Here is a 21,933-nt window from a genome sequence, read left to right on the forward strand (position 1 = left end):
TGGATTGCTCCAGTAGCTGCTGTCATCAGTTGATGGACTGATGATGGCTTTCACCTGCTGGACTAGGCAAGCAGGAGCCAAGCTGAGCAGTAGCTAAGGATATTGTCTCAAATTCTCCTAGACTTTGGCATTTAGCCAGTGTAAACAAAAATACTGGAAAGTGTCTGAACAAGTTGTTGCTGCTGTGCTCTTTTAATTAAAAAAAAAATTACCTAAAGTTAAATGACTCTTCTTGGGTGTTTTTTTTCTTTTTTTCTTTTGCATTTTGTGGCAGACAGGGTATAGAAGTTATTGTTACCTGAAGTATCTGGTAGGAATTTAGCATGCTTGCACATTTAGCAGGATTTCTAAAAATTTCATACCATTATGAGACAATGTGGAAAAAATTTTTTCATTTCTTTCTTAATATTTGCAGTTGTGATGATTTTGATAGAAGGAACAGAGCCTTCTATTAATATCATTCTTTCTAGTTAAAAAGGTGCTTTCTTGCTGTGATATAGGCCAAACAAATGTTTTTGTGACTTTTAAACATATAAATGAACTGAAACTCAGAACGGTTTGCCTAGTATCACATGGCTAATATTTAGAACCTGAGGCAGCTCCTCCTAATTGAATGCCTCTTGGAGACCACATCACATTGCACCTCTAAAGCACTCTGAAAATGATAGGCTGTGCTACTGATTTACTAAAGTGTATGAAGAGAGTAGTGGTCAATAATCACTTTGTACTGTTTTTAAAACACTGATTTTACATGTGTTAAAAAAAGAAATATAAACAGGATTAAGATTTAAAGAATCAAATTAGTATATTGCAATAGCTTTGTTGCAAACAATTACTCATGACAAATCCCCATTTTTCTCTTAGGGCAAAGGAGTATGAGAGCTTAATGGAAGCAAAAAATCCCAGCTCTGACTCACCTTATAAAGCAAAGTAAGTATTTCATTGAAAAACTTGGTTAAGTGCATCTAGAGCTGCTGTTCAGTGCAGGATTAACTCTTTGCAAGGCCTATCACATTCCTCTTGTAATGATTCATTTCCCTGCAAGCAAGTTACTGGCTATTTTCTTCCACATCAAGCCTAATCAGGTGTTCATAGTGTCTCAAGGAAGATGAAACCATCTACCTTCCAGTGGGGATCAGAGGTGCAAGATTTATTAAAAATGGTGATTCCATTAAGATGGTAGCATTTTTTCCCCATTCTGTAAGGGAAAAGTGATTCTACTAAAAATAAAAGTTCTCAATCTCCATTTCTTAGGGCTACTTACTTACTTACAAGGTCTTCCAGGCCTTGTTTTGGTTATGGACCATCCCATTCTCCAGTTGTCTGCTCAGCTTTACTAGTACAATACTACTTAGCAGAGGGCTGTGCCAACAGAGGAAAGATGAAAGGTGAACTAGATATGATGTTGAGCTTGCAAAAATGTATTAAGAAAGACTACTACTCCAGGAGAGGCCAAACTTCTGCCTTCTGAAGTCCATGGCATCCTTCAGTTGTCTAACATGTAATGTCATATCAAGGAAAGCTGGGTTTTGGGGGAACTATAAGCAGGCATGCTAAAACAATGGCTTTGCATATAGATGACCTTGAGAAGAGTTCCTCCTGGAGAAATCTTTGTGTAGAGGCCTTGTTGAAAATCAAAGGAGTTATTAGTTTTATATTTCAAATGGCTCTCAAAAGAAGTGTTGTTGAAAGCAGAAGCTTTGGCAACAGCAGTTACATCAGCCAGAACTAGGAAAGCACACACAGCAAGCTATGAAAAGTGTAAGAGGAGGAGAAAAGCTGAGCCCCTTCCAAGGTACTCCTTTAGAAGTAAAACAGAAAACAGACCTATCTGACTACTGACCTGATAGAGAAGGAGAGTACTGTAAAAGAGAAAGACGAAGTGGCAGGTCCCACGCAAGGTGGAGCCCACTGAGCCAGTAGTGAGCACAATTGTAAACTTTTTATTCCAGTCCTTGTACTGGTGTCTTATTTCAATGTGAAGCTCAAGTACTGGTTGAACCAGCAGAGGAGCCAGTTTTCCATTGGTGTGGTGAGCTGTCAAGTGCAGTTTGCAATAAGTTATCATGAAAAGTTTTTAGACTACACAGTTGTGTATGCTACACCTACATTTTATTGAATGTTTTAATCTGTTAGGTGGTTAAAGGAACAGAGGTCTCAGATTGAATTTCTTTTTGTGGAAGGTATTTCTTGGTTTTGTTTTCCCAATACTTGTATATTTTATATATCTATATATAAAATATCTAATGTAGGGGGTATGTATGTATATGTATATACACATACATGTAAAAATAGTCACCATTCATGATGATAGTGCTCATCTTCTCTTTTATCTTAGAGGGTGTGTGTGCATGTGCGTGTGCGTGTGTATCATTAAAATTCTGGATGAGTCTTGGGAGGCAGGGAAGAGTTAAGGTTAGGGGGATGAGGGTTCCTTATTTTTAATGAAGGATGTTGGGTTTGGGACTCTTTACCAGGAAGCCAAAGGAAAATATTCCTGTTTATTCTCCCCCCCCCCTTTTTTTTGCCAGCCTTCTTTGCAGAATTTAATCTTCAGTGGCATTTTGTGTATTATAATTTATTTATTTCAATATAATATTCTTTAAAATATATTTAAAATCCCCTCCCCCATTGGTGTTTTGTTTGATTGACAAAGAATTGAGTGGGATATAAACTATGACTTTTGTTGCTTATATTTAACTGTTGAATGGATGACATGTAGTTAATACACCATTATTTAATCAGGCTCAGATAAGATCTGGAAAGTTATAATTTGCTCAAGCGATGTCCACTGCAATCTTGCCTTAAGCAGGAACTGGCCTTTGGGCCTTAGCCTGTAAATTGTGCATTATCTCCTGCTAGCAAAATTAGCAGTAGTTAAAGCTGATATGAACTTGAATGGCTATTCTACCCTTGCCCTTGTAGTAGATTTTTAACTTAAGCATCTTGGCAGGTGTCCATTCAGTAGATGTTTCCTTCTATCCCCTCTCCTGAATTTCTTATGTACATGCAGCAGTGGGCATCATACAGGGCAGGGATGAGGGAGGGAAACATCCAAACTGTTACCATTTGTGGACAAAAGTAGCTTTTGTTGCAAAAAATTTTGGCCCTTTAATTTTGCCTCATTGTATCCATATAATTTTGGCAAAGGTAAGATTTTTGTTTTTGTAAATATGATCCAAGACATGCACAATGATTAATTAAGCTTCTGAAGTATTTGGGTACTAAGAACAGTGTTTAACCTTCAATGCTATTCTGATTAAAAACTAACATGAAGGAATTGAAGATGCTTTGTTTTTTAGCAATGTTGGCTATCTCTTCCTTATTACTTGGAATTACAGTGAAATTTTAGCTTTGAGGATTTCTTCCTTCTACTCATCTCTAATGATAGAAAGCATTCAGTGTTACTAGAGGAAAATTTATTGTAAAAGTAATATCACTAATAAAAGTCTTGAGTTCATTCATTTGAATTGTAGTTTTCTGGAGGGGTGAGAGAAGGAGTTATATTCAGATTAGCTGTTTGTGGGGTTTTTTAAGTGTATTTAGTCTTTGATTTAAATGACATTCACAGACTGAAAAATATGACATGAGGAGCATATATTGCTTTAAATATGTAATACAACTTGCTGCCTAGAATATTATAGTACCAGATGTGTTTTCTAAATCAGCCTTTCTATAGTCATTAATGCAAAGTTTACTTTTCTATATTAACAACTGTACATTTCATTTGACTTACGAATATACCTCCTTATTAAATTACATCCTTTTGATAGCAATGGTTCAACACAAGTAGGTAAAGTATTCTTCTTTTGCCAGTATTTCAGAATTTTAACATCAGTAAGGCATTCCTTTCTTTTCTTTTTTTTTCCCCATAAAATAGTGTATTGTAAAATGATAAAAAGTAATGTAACTAAAATGAAAAAAGCCTGGGTTGCTCATCTCTGATACCTTTTTTACATTGAACAAATCTTACTAAATTTTCCAAGCCTCAGTTTCTTGGCCTTTGTAAAATGAGGTTGATAATAATATTTTACCCATCTACTTCAGAGGGTTGTAAACAAAGGTTTTTGTATATCTTAAAGTGTTATAGAAGCATAAGTTTTTTGTTGTTGTGAGATGCATTTTAATGCCACTTACAACAGACACAGGAAATAAGCAGTCAGGATCTTAGCTGTCTTTGCTTGATATCTTAGATAGTCCTGAAATGCATAGATAGCCTTGTGAGTATAAAAGACAAACAAAAGTAAGGCACCTCTCCTAGAAGATAAAGGATTCCAAGCTAGATGATACTTGGAAATGACCATGATATCCATTTGTTCTAGGTGCCCTCAGAATGGCCCTAGAAAGAAATCTGCAACAGTGTTTAGCTATTTTGGGCAAATGCTTAGAAAGCCTCTTTTTAAAAATAGGAAGTGAAAAGAGAAGATATTTTGTGCATAAAAAGATGGTATTTGAGATTTCATTGTATAACTTTCTATAATTGATTCTATAGCTCCTAGTCATTACAATGTGTTAGACGTGGAATGATGTGGTTAGCTCTACAATATAAGCTTATTTGTTCCAGGATAAAATAATTTCTTTGAACCTCTACCTCAGAGGGTGATTTTTTTTTCCATTTAATGTAAGAACTGAAGTCCAAATCTAGTGACTCATCAGCCAATCAGGTGGGTGAACAATAGTAGAACTTTCTTCTGGGGAAGTAAGACATGTGGGCCAACAGCTCTGATAAAAAGCTGCTGCTCACCTCTAAGTGCCATGAGTTTTAGGGACGACGTAAGCCCTAGGCTTTGTTCAGGCCCAGCAAAGGCTTTCTAGAGAAGTGCCAAAGGCAGATGGTAGATTGCCTTGGATTCTCAGACCAGAAAAGTGGAGCAGAGGTGCTAGAAAAGCTTCCAGGTTTAGCCTGGCAGTCATCAGAGATCTAGCCTCACTGCATTAGTGTACCTGATCTATAACCTTAATTAGCATTTTCCTTGTGTAATGAGTGAAATTCTTGAGGCAGCATTTCTTAATTTTAAATTAATCTTTTAATTGAGCAGTCAGTACATCTTAATCTGCTCAGTTATCTCTTTCCACATATCCAAAAAGAATAAAAAGAAGAGCTTCTTTCCTTTGAGGCAGTTCTATATATATGCACACCCCTTGTGAGCTCAGCACTCAAACCCTCCTTTTGACATCCCAAAATGTCTCTGACTGGCAAATAACCACTGAGGAGTGGACTTGGAGACCTTAACTCCTCCCTGATTACTTTGTTACAAGAGACCTGTGTCCTTGCTGGAACCTTGAGGAGGCCAGCCCATTCCGCCGTAGCTGGACCACTACAAGTCAATTCCACATTGCTGCTCAGCCCAGTAACTAGAGCTTGCCAACTTTCATTACCTAAGAAAATTCTTGTTTATAGATAAATAAGAAGCAGGACCTCACTCTGCCTCTAACAAAAACCAGCCCAGTAAGATGCCTTGAGGCCTGAGAATAAATGTCTTTAGCTTGGAATCTGGGTGACCTTTGAAACTCATGGTTTAAGAAAGGTTTCATATAAAAATTATTATGACTCAACATTAATTCTCCTCACTTGACTTTTCAGTCTCCTTCATTCCCTATATCCAGTCAGGGACCAGTCTTGTCATTTCTGCCTCAATATCATCTCTCCGTCCAGCCCCTTTCTTCCTCTCAGGGCTGTTGCCTTAATTTAGGTCCCTGTAGCTACTTGCCTAGACAATGCCAGTAGTTTCTATTTGGTCCTCCAGGCTCAAGTCTTTTCCCCCTGCACTCCAACCTAAGCACTGGTACTGATGAAATTTTCATTACATTCATATCTGATCATGACTCCACTAGCTTCCTGAGGCTCCTGGGAGAAGTATAAACTCCTCCATTAATTTGTAAAGCCCTGTACATCCTGGCCCTAAGCTGCCTTTCCAGCTTCTGTGGACATTTTTCCTCCTCCTGCATTGTGTCATCTGACCAAACTGGTCTACTCTCTCTCCTCCTTCACTCTGTCTCTATCATACCTTTGTATCAGCTGTCAGCCGTCCCTGGAGCATATTCCCTAGCCAGATCCACCCCTGGGAATCTCTTCTGTTAAGACACAGCTTAGCACTGTCTTTACATGACACCTTTCTTTTGTGAAGTGCCCATCTGCTGGTGCACTCCTTCCTGTAATAGATACCTTGAATTTATTCCATGAACATTAATGATATATTCAACTTTGTGCTTATCTCCGTCCATTAGAATGTAATCTCGTGTAAGGAGGAGATATTGCTTTGTTCTTCATGCCTATTTCTCAGTTTATTAATACACAGAAGAAAGCCTATAAATGTTTATTGAATGATTTAGAGAGACTTTTCATTAGCTTAGCCACTGCCCCAGCAATTAAGTCTGTGATTATCTCCAGAAATATAAAATATCCAAACTAACAGGATATCAAATGGAGCTCTCAAATAATCCAATATCACAAAAGGAAATAGAACAACTAAAGAATAAAGCTCCTGGCCCCATGGTATACAATCACATTTTTAAAAGAACAATTAGTACCAAGTAATGAAATAATGTTGATTACATTGAAATTGAAGTTTGCACACAAAATTCTCTCATTTAAGATAAGCAGATAAGTTGTCAACTGATGAAAAGATCCTCATATCTATCCAGATATCTCTGATTAGGGTCTGATATTTAAGATAGCTAAAAGACATACCATGACCTTTCCCTAAGCATAAGCTTTTCTCTGAAAGATGGTGGACAAATGTAAGAATTAAAATAGTTGAGGTCATAAATTGTAGTGATTAAAATAGTGGAAGATATAAATTGTAGTAGATAAAAGAGTGGATGAGTAAATTGTGACCACAGAAAATATGTTTTCAAGACAGTGTCTTGTTTTAAATCAAATATAAGGTGGTCGCCAGGGAAATATTCCCAATTATTAAAATATACCCAAGTCAACTGGGTTTTATAGAGATTTTAATTAATACAAATGTGGAATTAAAGAAAAGGAGAGAAAGAGAGAAAAAAGAAATAATGAGAAAAGGGCTATACCAGCCTAGGCCAGCATGAACCAGCCTAGGAAGAGAGGGATCAGTCAGTCTTTTATTACTCACCACAAGATCTGTCCAAGCAAGGATTCAGAGGGACAGAGTCTCCTCAGAGGGAGTTCCAGCCAGAGTCAGCCTCCCTCAGTCTGTCTTCAAGAGACTGTCCCAAGAGACTGTCCTCAACAGGCTGTCTTCAACAGACTGCCTCAAGAGACTGTTCCTTGCTCTCAGATTTTCATCTCCTTATAAAGGGAATTTTCTCCTATGTCCTCCCTAAGTACTCCCATATATTTTTTTTTCAAAGGACAGACCATTCTTAGTTCACACCTGAGTAGACTAATCTTTTGAGTAATTCACACCTGAGTAGACTAGAATCTCTGAGTAAGTTTTCACCTCTTTGCTCCTTGTAAGTTCACAAGTTGCCTGACCTTTATAGGTACTTAGCACCCCTTTGTATTAGTTCTAAAAATAGGCACAGCTTAAGAACTTTTTGCCTTATTATAAGTATGGGTTTAAGTACTTTTCATTGTTCAGCAAGGAGTTTACAACTTTATCTTCCCCTAAGGCATGCTTAAGTATGGTGAAGTAGAGTTCTCACATTCCTGATCAAGTACCTTCACTGCCCAAATGGGGAATGGTCTTAACCCAACCTTATGAAGTAGGGTCTGAGAATTTTTAAGGTTCACACAAAGAATATGAATTCTTTGTCCTCAAAAGAACAATTGTAAATCATTCACAACTATATGCAAAAAGGTTTCAAATCAATAAAAGCAAGAGCAATACAAATCAGAACAACTCAGAGGTTGTATCTCTCACTAGCAAATTAGCAAAGATGACAAACTATGTGAATAATTAAAAGTTATGGAAAATGTACCATACTACTGCATTGTTAAGTGAAGTTGTGAGTTGGTGAACCATGCTTGAAAGCAGTTTTGAATCATATAAATATAATGACTAAAATATACGCTTTGAACTAGAGATTCTATTGCTAGGCATGTCCTTCAAAAATGTGACAAAAAGAGAAGCTCTATGTAAACAAAATCTTCATAACAACATTTTTTTGTAATAGTCAAGTAATAAAAGTGATGATGCCTATCAATTCAGGAGTGACCATACCAGTCATAGTTTTATATTCATTGGAATGTAATAGAATATTATATGGGAAGAAACTGCATGATGGGGGTATAAAGAAGCATGGGAAAACATGAACTGATAGAAAGTAAACAGAGCCAAGAAAATATATCAGGAGTGGCTGAAGCAATGTAATTAGGAAGAACAGTGAAACTGTCAAAACTAAATGCGTCCAAATGTAATAATAATTATATTTGTTGCTGTTATGGGCAGGAAGGATAGCCTTTGGGGTTCAGGAGGGATACCTTTTGCAAGCATGCAATGACTCCAAAACTTAGCTTAAAAACAAAAAGAGATTTATTAATTTAGAAAGTAATGTTGAGAGTGGCCAGGAGGATAGCAAGGTAGAACAGCAAGACGGGGAGCAGTTCCTTGGGAGAACAGCATGAATGGAGAGGCTGTTCCTCCATAGGGACAGCATGGATAGAGAGGCTGTCCCCCAGATGACATCAGTTCTGGGGTTAATATACTCTTTAGATGGTAGGTCCTGGTGTGGACAAGACCAGAGTGAGTGTTAGTCCCTCAGGCATTTGGTGGAGTGGGTGGTCATCTGACTGGGGTCTGCCTGGAGGCATAAAGATTCATTTCTTTGTCCACCTTAAATCTAGAGGACAAAAGAGGGTAAACATCTCTGGACCCTGGGTGGGGTGATTGGGTGTTTCTAGGTTAAGAGTCACAAGGATGCAAGGGCAAAGGAGTTTGCCTGATTATAGTTCACGTGGGTTTCTGGGGTACAGTGCCCATGTCAGTTGCTATAAGAATAAATGGGAGAAGATATCTTTGTAGCCCTCCTGTCACACATTATTGACACATTAGTTCTGTTGAAACCCCCCACCCCATTTTATTCTTTATTATGGGGAGTGTCTTTCTGACTGGAAATGAGATAAGAGTTATATTGGGAAGTGTAGATGATATAAAAGCAAAAGAAATAAGTAAATTTTATTTTTTAAAGAATATTTAATGTCTCTTTATTACCACTAGGATCAAATAAAAACTCCTCCATTTGGGATTTTGAGCCAAATATATTCTTCTTATTCATTCCCTCTCAGCTCCACCCAGACTCAGCTATTTCCTGTTCCTATACATGACTTTTCTTCTAATTGATCTAATTGCTTTTGCACAATTTGTCCCCCATACCTAGAGCATCCACCTTCCTCAGCTTAGGTGCTTGGACCTTCTATAAAACCCCAACTCAGGTCCTGTCTTTTTCAGAAAGCTTTTCTTCTTCACTACCCAGAATTCCTTTGGATTTATTTTATTTACATTTACTTACCTGTAAAGAGAATGTGGTGTTCCACCTTTATAATGTAGATTCTTTGATGGCCAGAACTGTCTAATTTTCATATTTTTACCCTCAGATACTAGCATAGAACCTGTCACATTATAAGTACTTGGTAGTTGTTTGATTGTCTAATTCATATTTTAGTGCTTTAAAAATTCTGAGATTTAATTAATGAGGGGTTTTCCCTCCAGCAGTGTAGATTGCAAACCTTGTATATGATATATAATGTCATGAGGTTCTATAAGCAAAAATATTCATCACTTTGGTCAGCTGCATGTTCATAAGTCTTTTCCCATTTACCTAAAATGATCTTAAGAGAAGAAATATTTAGGCTATTATATGGCACATTCTTGAAGTTTTTCCAGTTTGGTACCATCTTCTAGAACTTTGCTTTGCTGCTGTAGCCTTTAAGAGCCCAGGGTCACCATATAATGATGAAGCAAAGAGAGTTTTAATGATTATGGCCTAGGGATATTGGAATGGGAAACACTTTTCATTGCTACTTGATTTTTTAAAAAAATTTTGGGGGGTTGAATTTAAATATTTGGAAGGGGGGAAATCATCTCTTTCTTAGAAAATTAAACATCTACTCAAGTGTAGTTTTCTTTGAAATTAGTCAATCAAATGATGAGCACACTGAAGATATTGTAAAACAGGAACATTAATAATTATATTAATAGAGTTGTAAATTGTTCCAGTCATCCCAGAAACAATTTGGAATTCTAAGAAAGTGACTATTATACCCACACCCTTTTACCCAAAGATCCCCATGCCAAACAAAGAACTGGAAACAAAGTAAATGCTCCTTAATTAGAGAATGGAAAAACAAATTATGGTACACAAATGTAATATATACTGTATAAAATTATTAATATGAAAAATATAGAGAATGAGAAGAACCGTATGAACTGATATACAATTAAGTGAGTAGAATCAGAAAAGTAATACATACAAGGAGTACACTAATATAAGTGGGAAAATAGCAATAACAGACCAAATGTTGTGTCATTGTAATGATCAAGTTTGGTACAAATGAAGTCAGGAAAAAATGCTCTCCCTCCCTACTGAGCAGTAAGTGTGCATGGGATGGGCATATATTATCAGACATGGTCTTTGAAGGAATAGAAAGCATTTATGGGCATCCCTTTCATATTGCAACTCTCCTCTTCACAGTTTTGATGTATCTGGGGTCAGCATGAAAAAAATTAAGTGGGGATATTGGGGGAGTTTTGTAGAAGCCACAGATGACATGCGAAGGCCCATAGATAACAGGAAAAATTTAGAAACTCAGAAATGCATGAAATATATGTATAGTATAGTTTATCTTTTAATACCAAGGATATACAATTTCTTTTTTAAAGTTAAAATAAGTAAAGTTTGAAAAGAACACAAAAGCCAGTAGACATCCAAAGGCTAGAAATGTAGAAATATCTTTAAAAGTTTAGTAACTCTTAAACACATAAAATGTATCCACTGTTAGGTATGTCATTACCTGGACAGTATGTATTTTACTGTTTAATAACTTAAATAAACAGCTACACAATTTTTCTTTCTTAAAATTACATTTGTCGTATAAGGTCTAAGGTTCTACAAACTGGTTTGGGGATGCCAATGGTGTTTATGAGGATCTTTCACATGACATCTCTCAGTGATCTCTTAGTGATCTTTGCATCTCTGGTTTTTCATATTGTGTCATTTAAACACCATAAACTATTAAAATCATGGGTCCCAAGTGTGGTGTTCCTAGTGAGTGGTTCAGAAAGTGTTCCAATGAAACAAAGGAAAGTAATAAACTTGAAGGAAAAAAAATAGAATTGTTAGCTATGTTTTGTTCCCAAAGCTGTTGCTGAGGCTGCACCAACAACTGCCAAGCATTCGCATAAGCCATGAGATTCTAATAAAGTACAACATTCTTTTGGGTGCAGGATTGTTATAAAAAAAAGTCATTCTAGTAGACTAGCATCATAGGAGAAAAGGCTAATAAGTCTTTATATGATTTCCTAAAGAAAAATGAAGAAGTGTCCACCTCTAAAGATTTGCAGGCCAGCAATTTTTTTTTTTAAGTTTCCCCTACGGGAAGTAAAAAATAGTGGAAGAGGCAGTGTCAGCAATTTAAGAGGCAGCTAGGGAATTTCCTGAAACTCTGAAGAAACTGATTCAAGAGAAAGGCTTCAAACTGGAACAGATATTCAGTGCTGACAGAACTGCCTTATATGGGGGGTGTGCGGGAAATGCCCCAAGAGAGCATACATGATCAAAGAAGAGAAGTGAGTCTCAGGTTTTAAAGCCATAAAAGTTGGGTACCCCTGCTCTTTTGTGTCAGTGTCATAGGGGTCATAATAAAGATAGCCCTGATATGTAAAGCGGCTAGCCTGTGAGCTTTGAAAGGAAAGGACAAGTAGCAGCTGCCTATTTTCTGCATGTTCATTAAGAAAATGTGAATGACCACTGCACTTTTCCTTGAGTGGTTCCATCAGTGTTTTGTGCTGGAAGATAGAAAATACCTTGTCTTTTGATATCTGTCTAGTATGTTCAGAATTCTTTTCTAATTTGTTTCATTTTTAAAAATTATTCATACTTATTTCATATTTTTTTCATTTCTTTTTTATTCAGTATTTTTACTTAACATTGACCTACATATAGCCTATGACCAAATACTTAACCTACATTTTACAATAAGTTACTGTAAATATCCCATTTAAAAAAAAAAAGAAAAGAAAAAACCTCCAGTACAAAGGTAGGATCAGATAATTTGGGTGGATTTTCTAGATCATGGGAGACACCATATCCTTAACCCCCAAATGGAAGGGATTCCTGTATTATCTACTATAATGCCTGGAATTTTAACTAGTAAATAATGAGGCCATTTTCCTTTTTTCTGAACATGTTAGGAGGCTGAAGTTCCAATTTGAAACAAGGACATAGAACTAACACATGGTTATTTAGCCTTTTCTGTTTTCCCAGATTACTGTCATGTGTATGGAGAGAGTTGATCCACAAACACAACTTCCCTCAGCCAGAAATTTCACCTTTTGGGGACAAGGCCCATAGATGAGGGAGAATCTGAGGGTGGAGCTCTTAACTTCCTATCCTACTCAAGCTCTCCAAACTGTGGCACCGAGCATTTAACCAATAACCGTATGTGGCCATTTCCCCCAAATAACATCATTTATTAATAGGAGCGTGTGATTTATTAACAAAAGATGAAATCTTCCCACCTGCTTCTTATGCAAAAGACTTTCCATAAGCCCTGACCCTCTCTTATAGGAGAGAGTGGCCTCTTTCTGATTGACCTGATAGTTCATCCCTTTGGACCTCCCCTGGTAGTCCCAGTTGGTTGGAATTTCAAGAAGAGGTGAACTTAGAACTCTCAATTTGTCCCTCATTACTTCTTCCCAGGGAAAAGGGCAGCCAATGCTTTCAAATGGGTGAAAGTTTACTGTAGCCCACCAGCCCCATTTTCCTATGCCTTAGTGAGGATGTCTTATTTACAGATAGAGAAGGAATAGGTATCCACCCTGCCTCTCACAAAAGACTAAAGGATTCATCCCAGTTGGATGCCTTGAGGCCTGGGAATAAATTATTGTAGCTTGGAAGCAGGCTGACATTCAAAACCTAAAGTTTAAGAAATGTTTCCTGTAGGATTATTCCTAATAAATAATACAATTCAATATTAGTTTTCCTTGGGACTTATTTTATTTGAAGCACTAGAAATACGAATGAAAAAAGAAGAAAAGCCCTGTTCATAAGGAGCTTACACTCTAATTGGAGATCAGCTACAGGATAGATGGAAAATCTTCAAGGTCCAAAAGTTATAAGAGCTGGTCACATAGGTGATGACAAGGCCCAAATGTCCACCTGACATTAGTGCCCTACCACCTTGGGGAGGAAGGGATTGGGTCTGTGTATCAAAATGAAGAAGGGATTCTGGATTCCTTCTAACCAGGGTGGGAATGGGCGTTCATTGTCCAGCTAGGAGGAGGGAGGAAGTGATGGAAACCTTGAGAGACAGGATCTGGTGCAAAGACTGAGGGAATTGGGGTCTTACTGTGTACCCAGCCTGAGTCCTCTAGGATATCTGAGATGGATCTTAGGGAGAATACCATCAGGGGAGACCTGTTGGCAATGGGAGGAAGAAATTGGAAAGTTAATTTGTGGACTAGTCTTCATAAACACTTTCATTTAAAAAAATTTTTTTTATTTAAACCCTGACCTTCCATCTTGGAATCAATACTGTGTATTGGCTCCAAGGCAGAAGAGTGGTAAAGTCTAGGCAATGGGGTTAAGTAACTTGCCCAGGGTCACACAGCAGGGAAGCATCTGAGCCCAGATTTGAACCTAGGACCTCCCATCTCTAGGCCTGGCTCAATCCACTGAGCAACCCAGCTGCCCCCAACACTTTCATTTTTTGCTATAATGATGGCTCTTGGTTTGTGAGAGTGAAACATGAAACATTTTAAATTCTAAGAGAGTGAAAATTTTTGAAAAAAAAATCAGTGTTCATCATAAAGAAAAGAGAATTTAGCATATCTACTCAAAGAGAGTTGGTAGAATGTCTGATATCTGTATTAGAATTTTTTAGCTTAATTACTTTTTCTTCAAAGGAGAATTTAATTTTGACTGATAGATTATCATTTTATTTTTTTCACTAGAAATGAAAAGCATCAATAAAACATTTATGGGAGGGGAAAAGTGAAGAAAATGGCATAAGAAAGACATTAAGGTTCACTTTTTTATTCTTCTAAAACTTGTAAATTTTTTTTTAAATGTGAATTAGTGAATTTTTATTGTAGTTGTATTTTTTTTGAAGTTTAATTATATTTTATTTGATCATTTCCAAGCATTATTCATTAAAGACATAGATCATTTTCTTTTCCTCCCCCCCACCCCCACCCCCCATAGCCGACGCGTAAATCCACTGGGCATTACATGTTTTCTTGATTTGAACCCATTGCTATGTTGATAATATTTGCATTAGAGTATTCATTTAGAGTCTCTCCTCTGTCATGTGCCCTCAACCGCTGTATTCAGGCAGTTGCTTTTCCTCGGTGTTTCCACTCCCATAGTTTATCCTTTGCTTATGAATGGTGTTTTTTTCTCCTAGATCCCTGCAAATTGTTCAGGGACATTACACTGCCACTAATGGAGAAGTCCATTATGTTCGATTATACCACAGTGTATTAGTCTCTGTGTACAATGTTCTCCTGGTTCTACTGCTCTCGCTCTGCATCACTTCCTGGAGGTTGTTCCAGTCTCCATGGAACTTCTCCACTTTATTATTCCTTTGAGCACAATAGTATTCCATCACCAACATATACCACAGTTTGTTCAGCCATTCCCCAATCGAAGGGCATCCCCTCGTTTTCCAATCTTTGGCCACCACAAAGAGCGCAGCTATGAATATTTTTGTACATAAAACTTATAAATTTATTTTGTGTAAAATTTGGGCATGTGATTTTCCTGCACATCTGTGAGGAGCGATTACCTGGAGTGAACATGTGGGGAAGACTTCAGCTTTGGCAGATCTCCCACTTATTGTAACCAGGGAGAACCTCCTACCAAAAGGGGTTTTGTAGGGTGCTGAGCTTCTCTTCCCAATGGGGTCATCGAAGGCAGCTCTGGATCAGTTGGGGGAAGGATTTGTCTCATTAAGGGATGATATAGTCTGACCTTGTACTTGACCACCTCACAGATGAGGGAGATGTGCTTCTACGACTCATCTGGAAGTTACCCCAATATCACATGGGCTCTTGAAGGGGCCAGAACCAAGATGGCAGCCTAGTAGCAGCAAAAGCCCAAACCGCTCTGACTAGCTTTCCCAACTGACACCTCAAAACAACAGGAGTCAAAGCAGGATGATTGCGGGTGCTCTCCCACTGAACACAAATTGAAAGGGAGGGAGGAAGAGGAAGGGAAAGAGAGAGAGAGAGAGAGAGATGATTTTCATCTGATCAAGGAAAACTGGAAGCAGAACTGCAAACAGAGGAGTGGTAGCCAACCACCCCCAACCTACTGTGCCAGATTCAGAACCTGGACTTGGGCCAACTTTGGGAACCTGGGGAGGTCCACACAAAAAAGGGAGCACTTCAGAATTACCCCTTGAGTTCACCCCTTGAGGTCCCAGGCCCTAGCACCAGCCTGCAGTGAGGTTCTGGAATCCATATCGTTTGGCCTTTTCAAGCCTTCACAGTTGCTGTGAAAACTTAGCCCCCGAATAAAAGTCAGCAGTGGAGAGAGAATCGGCATGCAGTTTTCAGAGTTCCCAGTCTACAGGAAAAAAAAGTTTGGGAAGATGAGCAAACAGCAAAAGAAACATTTAACCCTTGAAAATTTCTGTGGGGAAAAGAAGCAAACAACAGAACCAACAAGAGATGATAATGCCAACAGGCAACCACATGTAAAACTTTAAAAAAGGTAATTGATCATGATTTCTGGAAGAACTCAAAAAGGAATTAAAAAATGAAACAGGTTGAAGAAAAATGGGGACAAGAAATGAAATTCATGTCAAAAGAAAATAACAATAAAGAGAAAAATTGGTCAACTGGAAAATGTCCTCTTGAAGCTTAAGTTCACATTCCCCTGGACTATTTAGAAACTTCATTTTCTGTTAATGGTTGTGATTGGTTTAGACTCTGATATGTCATGCTTAAACTAATCACCTAAACTCTCCTCAGCCTGCAAGTCAAGTCAGCTTCTGATATTCAAACCCTTCTTCACATCCTCAGTTGCCACTGCCTCTGATTGGAGGACTGAGGTGGGCCAGTCAGCTCCCCGCAAAGCCTCTCTTGGAGAGGACTCAGAACTTTACAGGGAATTCTCCAGTTTCTCTGTGCTTAGTTTTGATCCCACACACATGATGCCCCTGTGCCAGGGACCTTCTGGTTCTTCTTATGGGAGACTATGCTTTAGGGAGAATATTTTGTACCAGCTGTTCTAATTAGAGAACATTTGTAAATACTTGTTTCCATAACCTATTTAAGAGTGTTGTTTAGTTGTTTCAGTCATGTCTGAGTCTTCATGACCCTATTCAAGGTTTTCTTGGCAGAGATACTGGAGGGGTTTGCCATTTTTCCAGCTCATTTTACAGATGAGGAAACTGAGGCAAACAGGGTGAAGTGACTTGCCCAGGAAATGTCAGATTTGAACTTATGAAGATGAATCTTCCTGATTCCTAGCCTAGTGCTCTATACATGGTGCCACCTAGTTTAAATAACTAAATTGATTCTCAGCTTAAAGCACACCAGTGAGCACTTGAGCCACAAGCATTACAGAATCATCTTTTACTCCTTAAGAGTTTATCTGCACTTTGAGGGACTGTTGTACCTAGCTAAGCTCTAGGTACCTGACTTGCTGGTGAGAAGTGGGAGATTGGTGCCTTAAAGTTTACATGAGAAATACTTTATAGAGAGAAATGCACATTTTACGTAGTGTTCAGGCAAAAAAATTTTTTAAATTGAAGGAAAAAATCAAAATCCAAGCATAAGCTGAAATGGAATTGCTCTCTGAGTTCTTAGAATGTAGACTCAGACAGGATAGGAAAGGATGGATTTCAGAACTGCTCTGGTGAGACTGTTCAGTAGGAACCTAGAGATCTCCAGTCATCTGTTGCCAATAGGAAGAAAGAATCAAGAGAATGTGACGTGCTCTCTGGTATGACACAGCTAAGAACAAGGGGTGGAGATCACAAAAGAAAAGACAGAAAGTGTTGCTCTGCTCTGTCTCTAGCTCCTGCCTGGAGCAGAGAACTGTGCCATAAAGAACAGACTTGTGCCAACATTAGAATCTGGGTTGTTACCGTCTCCTAAAGCTGGTCCAACTCTGGTGAATGCATCACCCAGGCCTGAAGCTGGCCATGATCAGTCTGAGAGGTGAGAGAGAGGATAAAGAACTGAGCAGAGGAGCAGCTTAGCTTAAATGTTGTGCCTAGTAGAGAGATAGTCAAACACAGACCAGCTTGGCTCAGCTGCCTGAGCACAGGGTCTTTCTTCACTCATATGCCTCCTCAGCAAGCTTCTACAGATGTGTACCCACTCTCCCCGACAGGTGCATTGATGAGAGTGTGACCCAGGTTTTGGTGTGGACTCTGAGCTATTCTTTCATTTGCCTCACATGAGCAAGGCTAATATTATTATTACTCCTTATTTGGTCCTTAGATGAATGGTTATACCTAAGACTTAACATGTCATTGTGAGTGACCGTATATATAAATAGAAGGACACTTGATGTTAAAAGTGAGGAGTTGGGGGGAAATATATCCATACCCTGTAATATGATTACCCCAGCCCCTTGAAAGAATTGAAACTAAGTCACATCTTGATGGCTCTTTTCTGGGAAACCCAGACTTGCCAGCAGAAGAGCACATTGGGAGGGTTCATCCCAGGGACCACCTCATACTAGGGTTACCCTGTGATTCATAAGGATCTCACCACCTTGATTGGTAAATGTGAGTCAAGGAAGGGGAAACTTTGTCATTCATAATCTTTTTAAAACTGGAGTTCTGTTCAGCTCATTAAGACTTCTTAATAAACCTATCAAGTAAGATATTTTTTTGTTAGTTTCTTAAATAACTGGTGGCTATATCTCAAATAGTTATTCTACTTTTCCAAATAAATAAAAACAGATCTAAGTGCATTCTCATTAAAAAAATTGGGGAGCATTGGATAAATGTACATTTCTGAAACTTAAATATCTTTTCATTCTGTAAGTCCTTAAGTGCCCAGTGGTTGCTGTCAGGCTCAACAGTGTTAGGAAATCTAATCTAAACAGACTTTGTAAATAGAGGACAACTTTTGAATGAGGCAGGAGCTCAATTCTGAGTTAATATCATATATTATACCAGGAAATTAAATCAAATCTTTCCCAGAATTGATATCCAATCATCTCTGAGAAGTAACTTAATATTCCTAAACTGGAGCTGGCAAAGACATGAACCTTCATGTGACAAGCACTAGACCTTATGTTCTTTTAATCTATAGACTTAGACCATTTTAACAAAAGGACCTGCTTTATTCTGTCAGTGTGGTAGAAACCAAGACATAGGAGAACCCTGACTTCATGGGAGGATTGTTTGGAGACTGTTACCCTGAGAAGCTGTCCTTACATGCATGCTTCTCGTTAGAATTTGAGGTACTCTCCACTGAGCAAGTATTAATTGTTACTGCACCTAGATGACAGTGCAGATTTCTGCCAAAAACGCAAATCAAAAAGCTGGCCAACAAAACCTCTCAGCAGTCTCACAGCTTGTGAGACAAGTCATGGTTTGGAACTTGGAAAGCAGAAGGCATCAGGGACCTCCAGGAGCAAGCAGTCTTATTTGAGAGGTAGTGATGTGTGACAGCATCCCAGGCACCCAGCTCTGAAGGATTAAATAGCCTCCATGCTGAAAAAAATGTCATCTGGAAAACAGTAAGTCTGTGGATATTTAGTGTATATCCTGAAAGAAGGTCTCAAATAATCTGATTAGGGAAGAGGCAAATTAATAAACAAAGAACTCCTTCTTAGGCAAGTAAAAATAAGGAAAGCTAAAAGTGATTAAAAAGCCCCCTTTCAAAATGTAAACACAGTATATGACCTCACATCATTAACAGGAAATCAGGGTAGATTTTAAAATGAAAAATATTTTAAGGCTAACTAATTGGAAGTAAGTTCTTTACAATGACCATTTGAAGCACTCAGTTAAAGTATTTTTATCTTCCTTTTATACTTGAGGAAACTGCCAGTTCAAGAGACTCCATGACTTGTCTTTAATTCTACATCTAGAAAGTACCTAAGCCAGTATTTGAATCCAAATCTAATTTCCCTTGAGTCCAGAGCTCACTGCACTTTCCCCTACCCCATAACACTCCCCCAACTCACACATACATGTACATCTTTAAGCACACACATATGTACACATACACAGTTTCTTCTCTGCTCTGGGCAGAGATTTATAGATTTGTCTGTCTATGCTTGTCTATCTCTCTCACTCTCTCACTCTCTCACACACACATTTCCCCATTCAGGCAGTTCACCTCGAAGGATAGTTAAGTGAAACAAAATGAAGAGGGATTCAAGGTAGTGTATGATGAAAGGGATAAAATTTTGTGGAACAGTTAAGTGAATCAAGAAATAAGGAAATAGATGAGCCTGTTACTTAATTGGTTTAGGAAACTTCTGAGACTTCTCTACCAATGCAGGTTACCATCTTCTCTACAGTTTTTAGTCTTGAGAGCTCCTTGGATCACAGACAGATATTTTTAAACCCTTACCTTCCATCTTAGAATCAATTCTGTGTATTGATTCCAAGGCAGGGCTAGGCAATGTGTGTTAAGTGACTTGCCCAGGGTCACACAGGTAGGAAGTGTCTGAGGCCAGATTTGAACCTAGGACTCCCATCTCTAGGCCTGGCTCTCAATCCACTGAGCCACCTACCTGCCCCCTAGATCACAGACAGTTCAGAATTTAAAAAGGTGAAATTTAATAGGGATAAATATCAAGTCCTAAAATATTTGGCAACTCCTTGGATCCGTAGTGTATAAAAGTTTGAGGTCACAAACCTTGATGATTGCACAAGGGTGCCTTTGAAACAAGTAGGAAAGTTCAGAAGAGGCAAGAATTGGGGAAAACATAGAGAGTTCTTTGTTGGACATGTTAAGCTTCATATTCCTCTGGAACATTCATTTTGAAATATCCAGTAGGCATTGGTGATGTAGCACTGGACCTCAGGAGAGAGACTATTGCTGATCTAGAAATCTCTGAGTCATCTACACAGAGGATATTTTTTAAAATGGGTGACGATTAGGTCTTGAATACAGAGATGCGAAGAGAGGAATCCGGAGATATATACACCATTAGTGGAGAACACACCATGGCTAACAAAGAATACTGAGGAGAAAAAGAGTATTTAGACTGGTGGGAGAAAAACAAGAAGAGCACATTGTGTCACAGAAAGCCAGAGAGGAGAAGGTTATTTTCCTAAAGAAGATGGTCAAGAACATCAAATTCAACAGACAAGTCAAGAATGAGGATTGAGAAAAAGATTATCAGATGTTATTAAGAAATCATTGGTAACTGTAGAGAACCATTTCAGTTTGTATGTAAAAAGATTAGTTTTAAAAATTTATTAGGACATTAATCCATCGTCAAGTAGAAGAAAAAAGAAAACATTAAGTTTTTTTATTTGTATTTTTACTTCTTTTTTTTTGGTTAGGAAAAATGGGCTTATGTCAAAGAGTTTCATTTGACTTAACCAAAAACGAGATTAAACATAGTGCTATAGTTAGATTTAAGTAGCCCTTCACATATTCAGGTTACATTTTATAATGTTTACAATTAACTAAGAGCATTTAAATGATTTGATTTCACATGTAGATGAGAAAGTGAATCCCGTTTTGAAAACTTAGCAGTAATTAATGGTATCCTAATAAATTGTGCCTCCATGAATGAAATAATTTTATTTCAATCAATCAGAATAAATATCATTTTTCCTTTTGGACTAGCATATCAATGAACAAATATTTATTATGTATTTACTACAAGGCAAGTGCTTGGGATATCAAATGTAAGACCTACCTTTCAGTTGCCTATAATCTAGTTTCTGTAGTCTTTTTCCATTGTGAAAAGGAAGTTATATCAATTTTTAATTATCTAAAATAGTGAATAGGAAAGTGACACAATCTGCTAAATTATTTCTCTTTGACTTGGGGTGACATTTTTCTATTTTACTTATATTTTCATATTGATAAATTTTATATTCTTGTAATTAATATACAGTAATTCAGAAGAAAATAATGAAACCCCATTCTGTACATCAAATTTGTGATTTAGGAAGCTGTCCCATCTTTTCCTCTTGCCCTTTTTTCCCCTTGAATCAACATTTTGCTCAATTTGTGTTTTAGATATGACTGTGGTGAGGAACACAACTGTGGTCTAGTGAGTGAGTGAATGAACAAAAAAAGCAATTGAAGAAACAAATGGATGACTGAATGAGTGAATGAAAAATCATTTAGTAAGCATTCTATGTGTTAGGCATTTGCTGGAAATAACTCTTGATCTGCATAGAGAAACCCAGACTTCAGATTACAGTCCTGTCATTTTATATTGTATGACTATCAGCAAGGTACATAAATAAATTGGGACTCAGAATTCTCATCTATAAAATGGAGAAAAGAGTACATTGGAGGAAAGTGCCCTTTAAACCTTAAAGTGCTGTAGAAGAGACCCAATAATTTAGAGGGAGAAGAAGGGTCATTTCTACCAAGTCCCTCATGGGACAGAAGTAATTTGCCTCTTGACCAAGGGTCCTTCAGATAGTAAACACCAAAGTCAGAATTCAATGCCATATTTTTATATTCTTAAGTCCATTGCCATACTGCAATGCTAGTCTGTCAGAGATACATTGTTGAGCTGGTTGAACTCCATAATTTACCTAGTATAACAATAGTTAAATTTTTTCCTTCCTCTCAAGGATGCAATTATTGTCTTGATGATGATGACTGGGGAATTCTCTTATTTGAA

At 37.7% G+C, this 21,933-nt stretch overlaps 1 protein-coding gene across 13 annotated transcripts in view; it reads left to right on the forward strand.

Annotated features, from left to right (window-relative positions):
- The window catches only part of SCAPER (S-phase cyclin A associated protein in the ER), a 406,197-nt gene that overhangs the window by 176,883 nt on the left and 207,381 nt on the right, over window positions 1-21,933 (forward strand). For all 13 annotated transcript variants that reach the window (XM_007477981.3, XM_007477982.3, XM_056796839.1 and 10 more), the window contains one exon: window positions 865-930. In XM_007477981.3, the coding sequence (XP_007478043.2) occupies window positions 865-930 (66 nt within the window). The remainder of the gene's footprint in view (window positions 1-864; window positions 931-21,933) is intronic.

Source organism: Monodelphis domestica, chromosome 1, assembly GCF_027887165.1.
Source record: "Monodelphis domestica isolate mMonDom1 chromosome 1, mMonDom1.pri, whole genome shotgun sequence".
Taxonomy (NCBI): Eukaryota; Metazoa; Chordata; class Mammalia; order Didelphimorphia; family Didelphidae; genus Monodelphis; species Monodelphis domestica.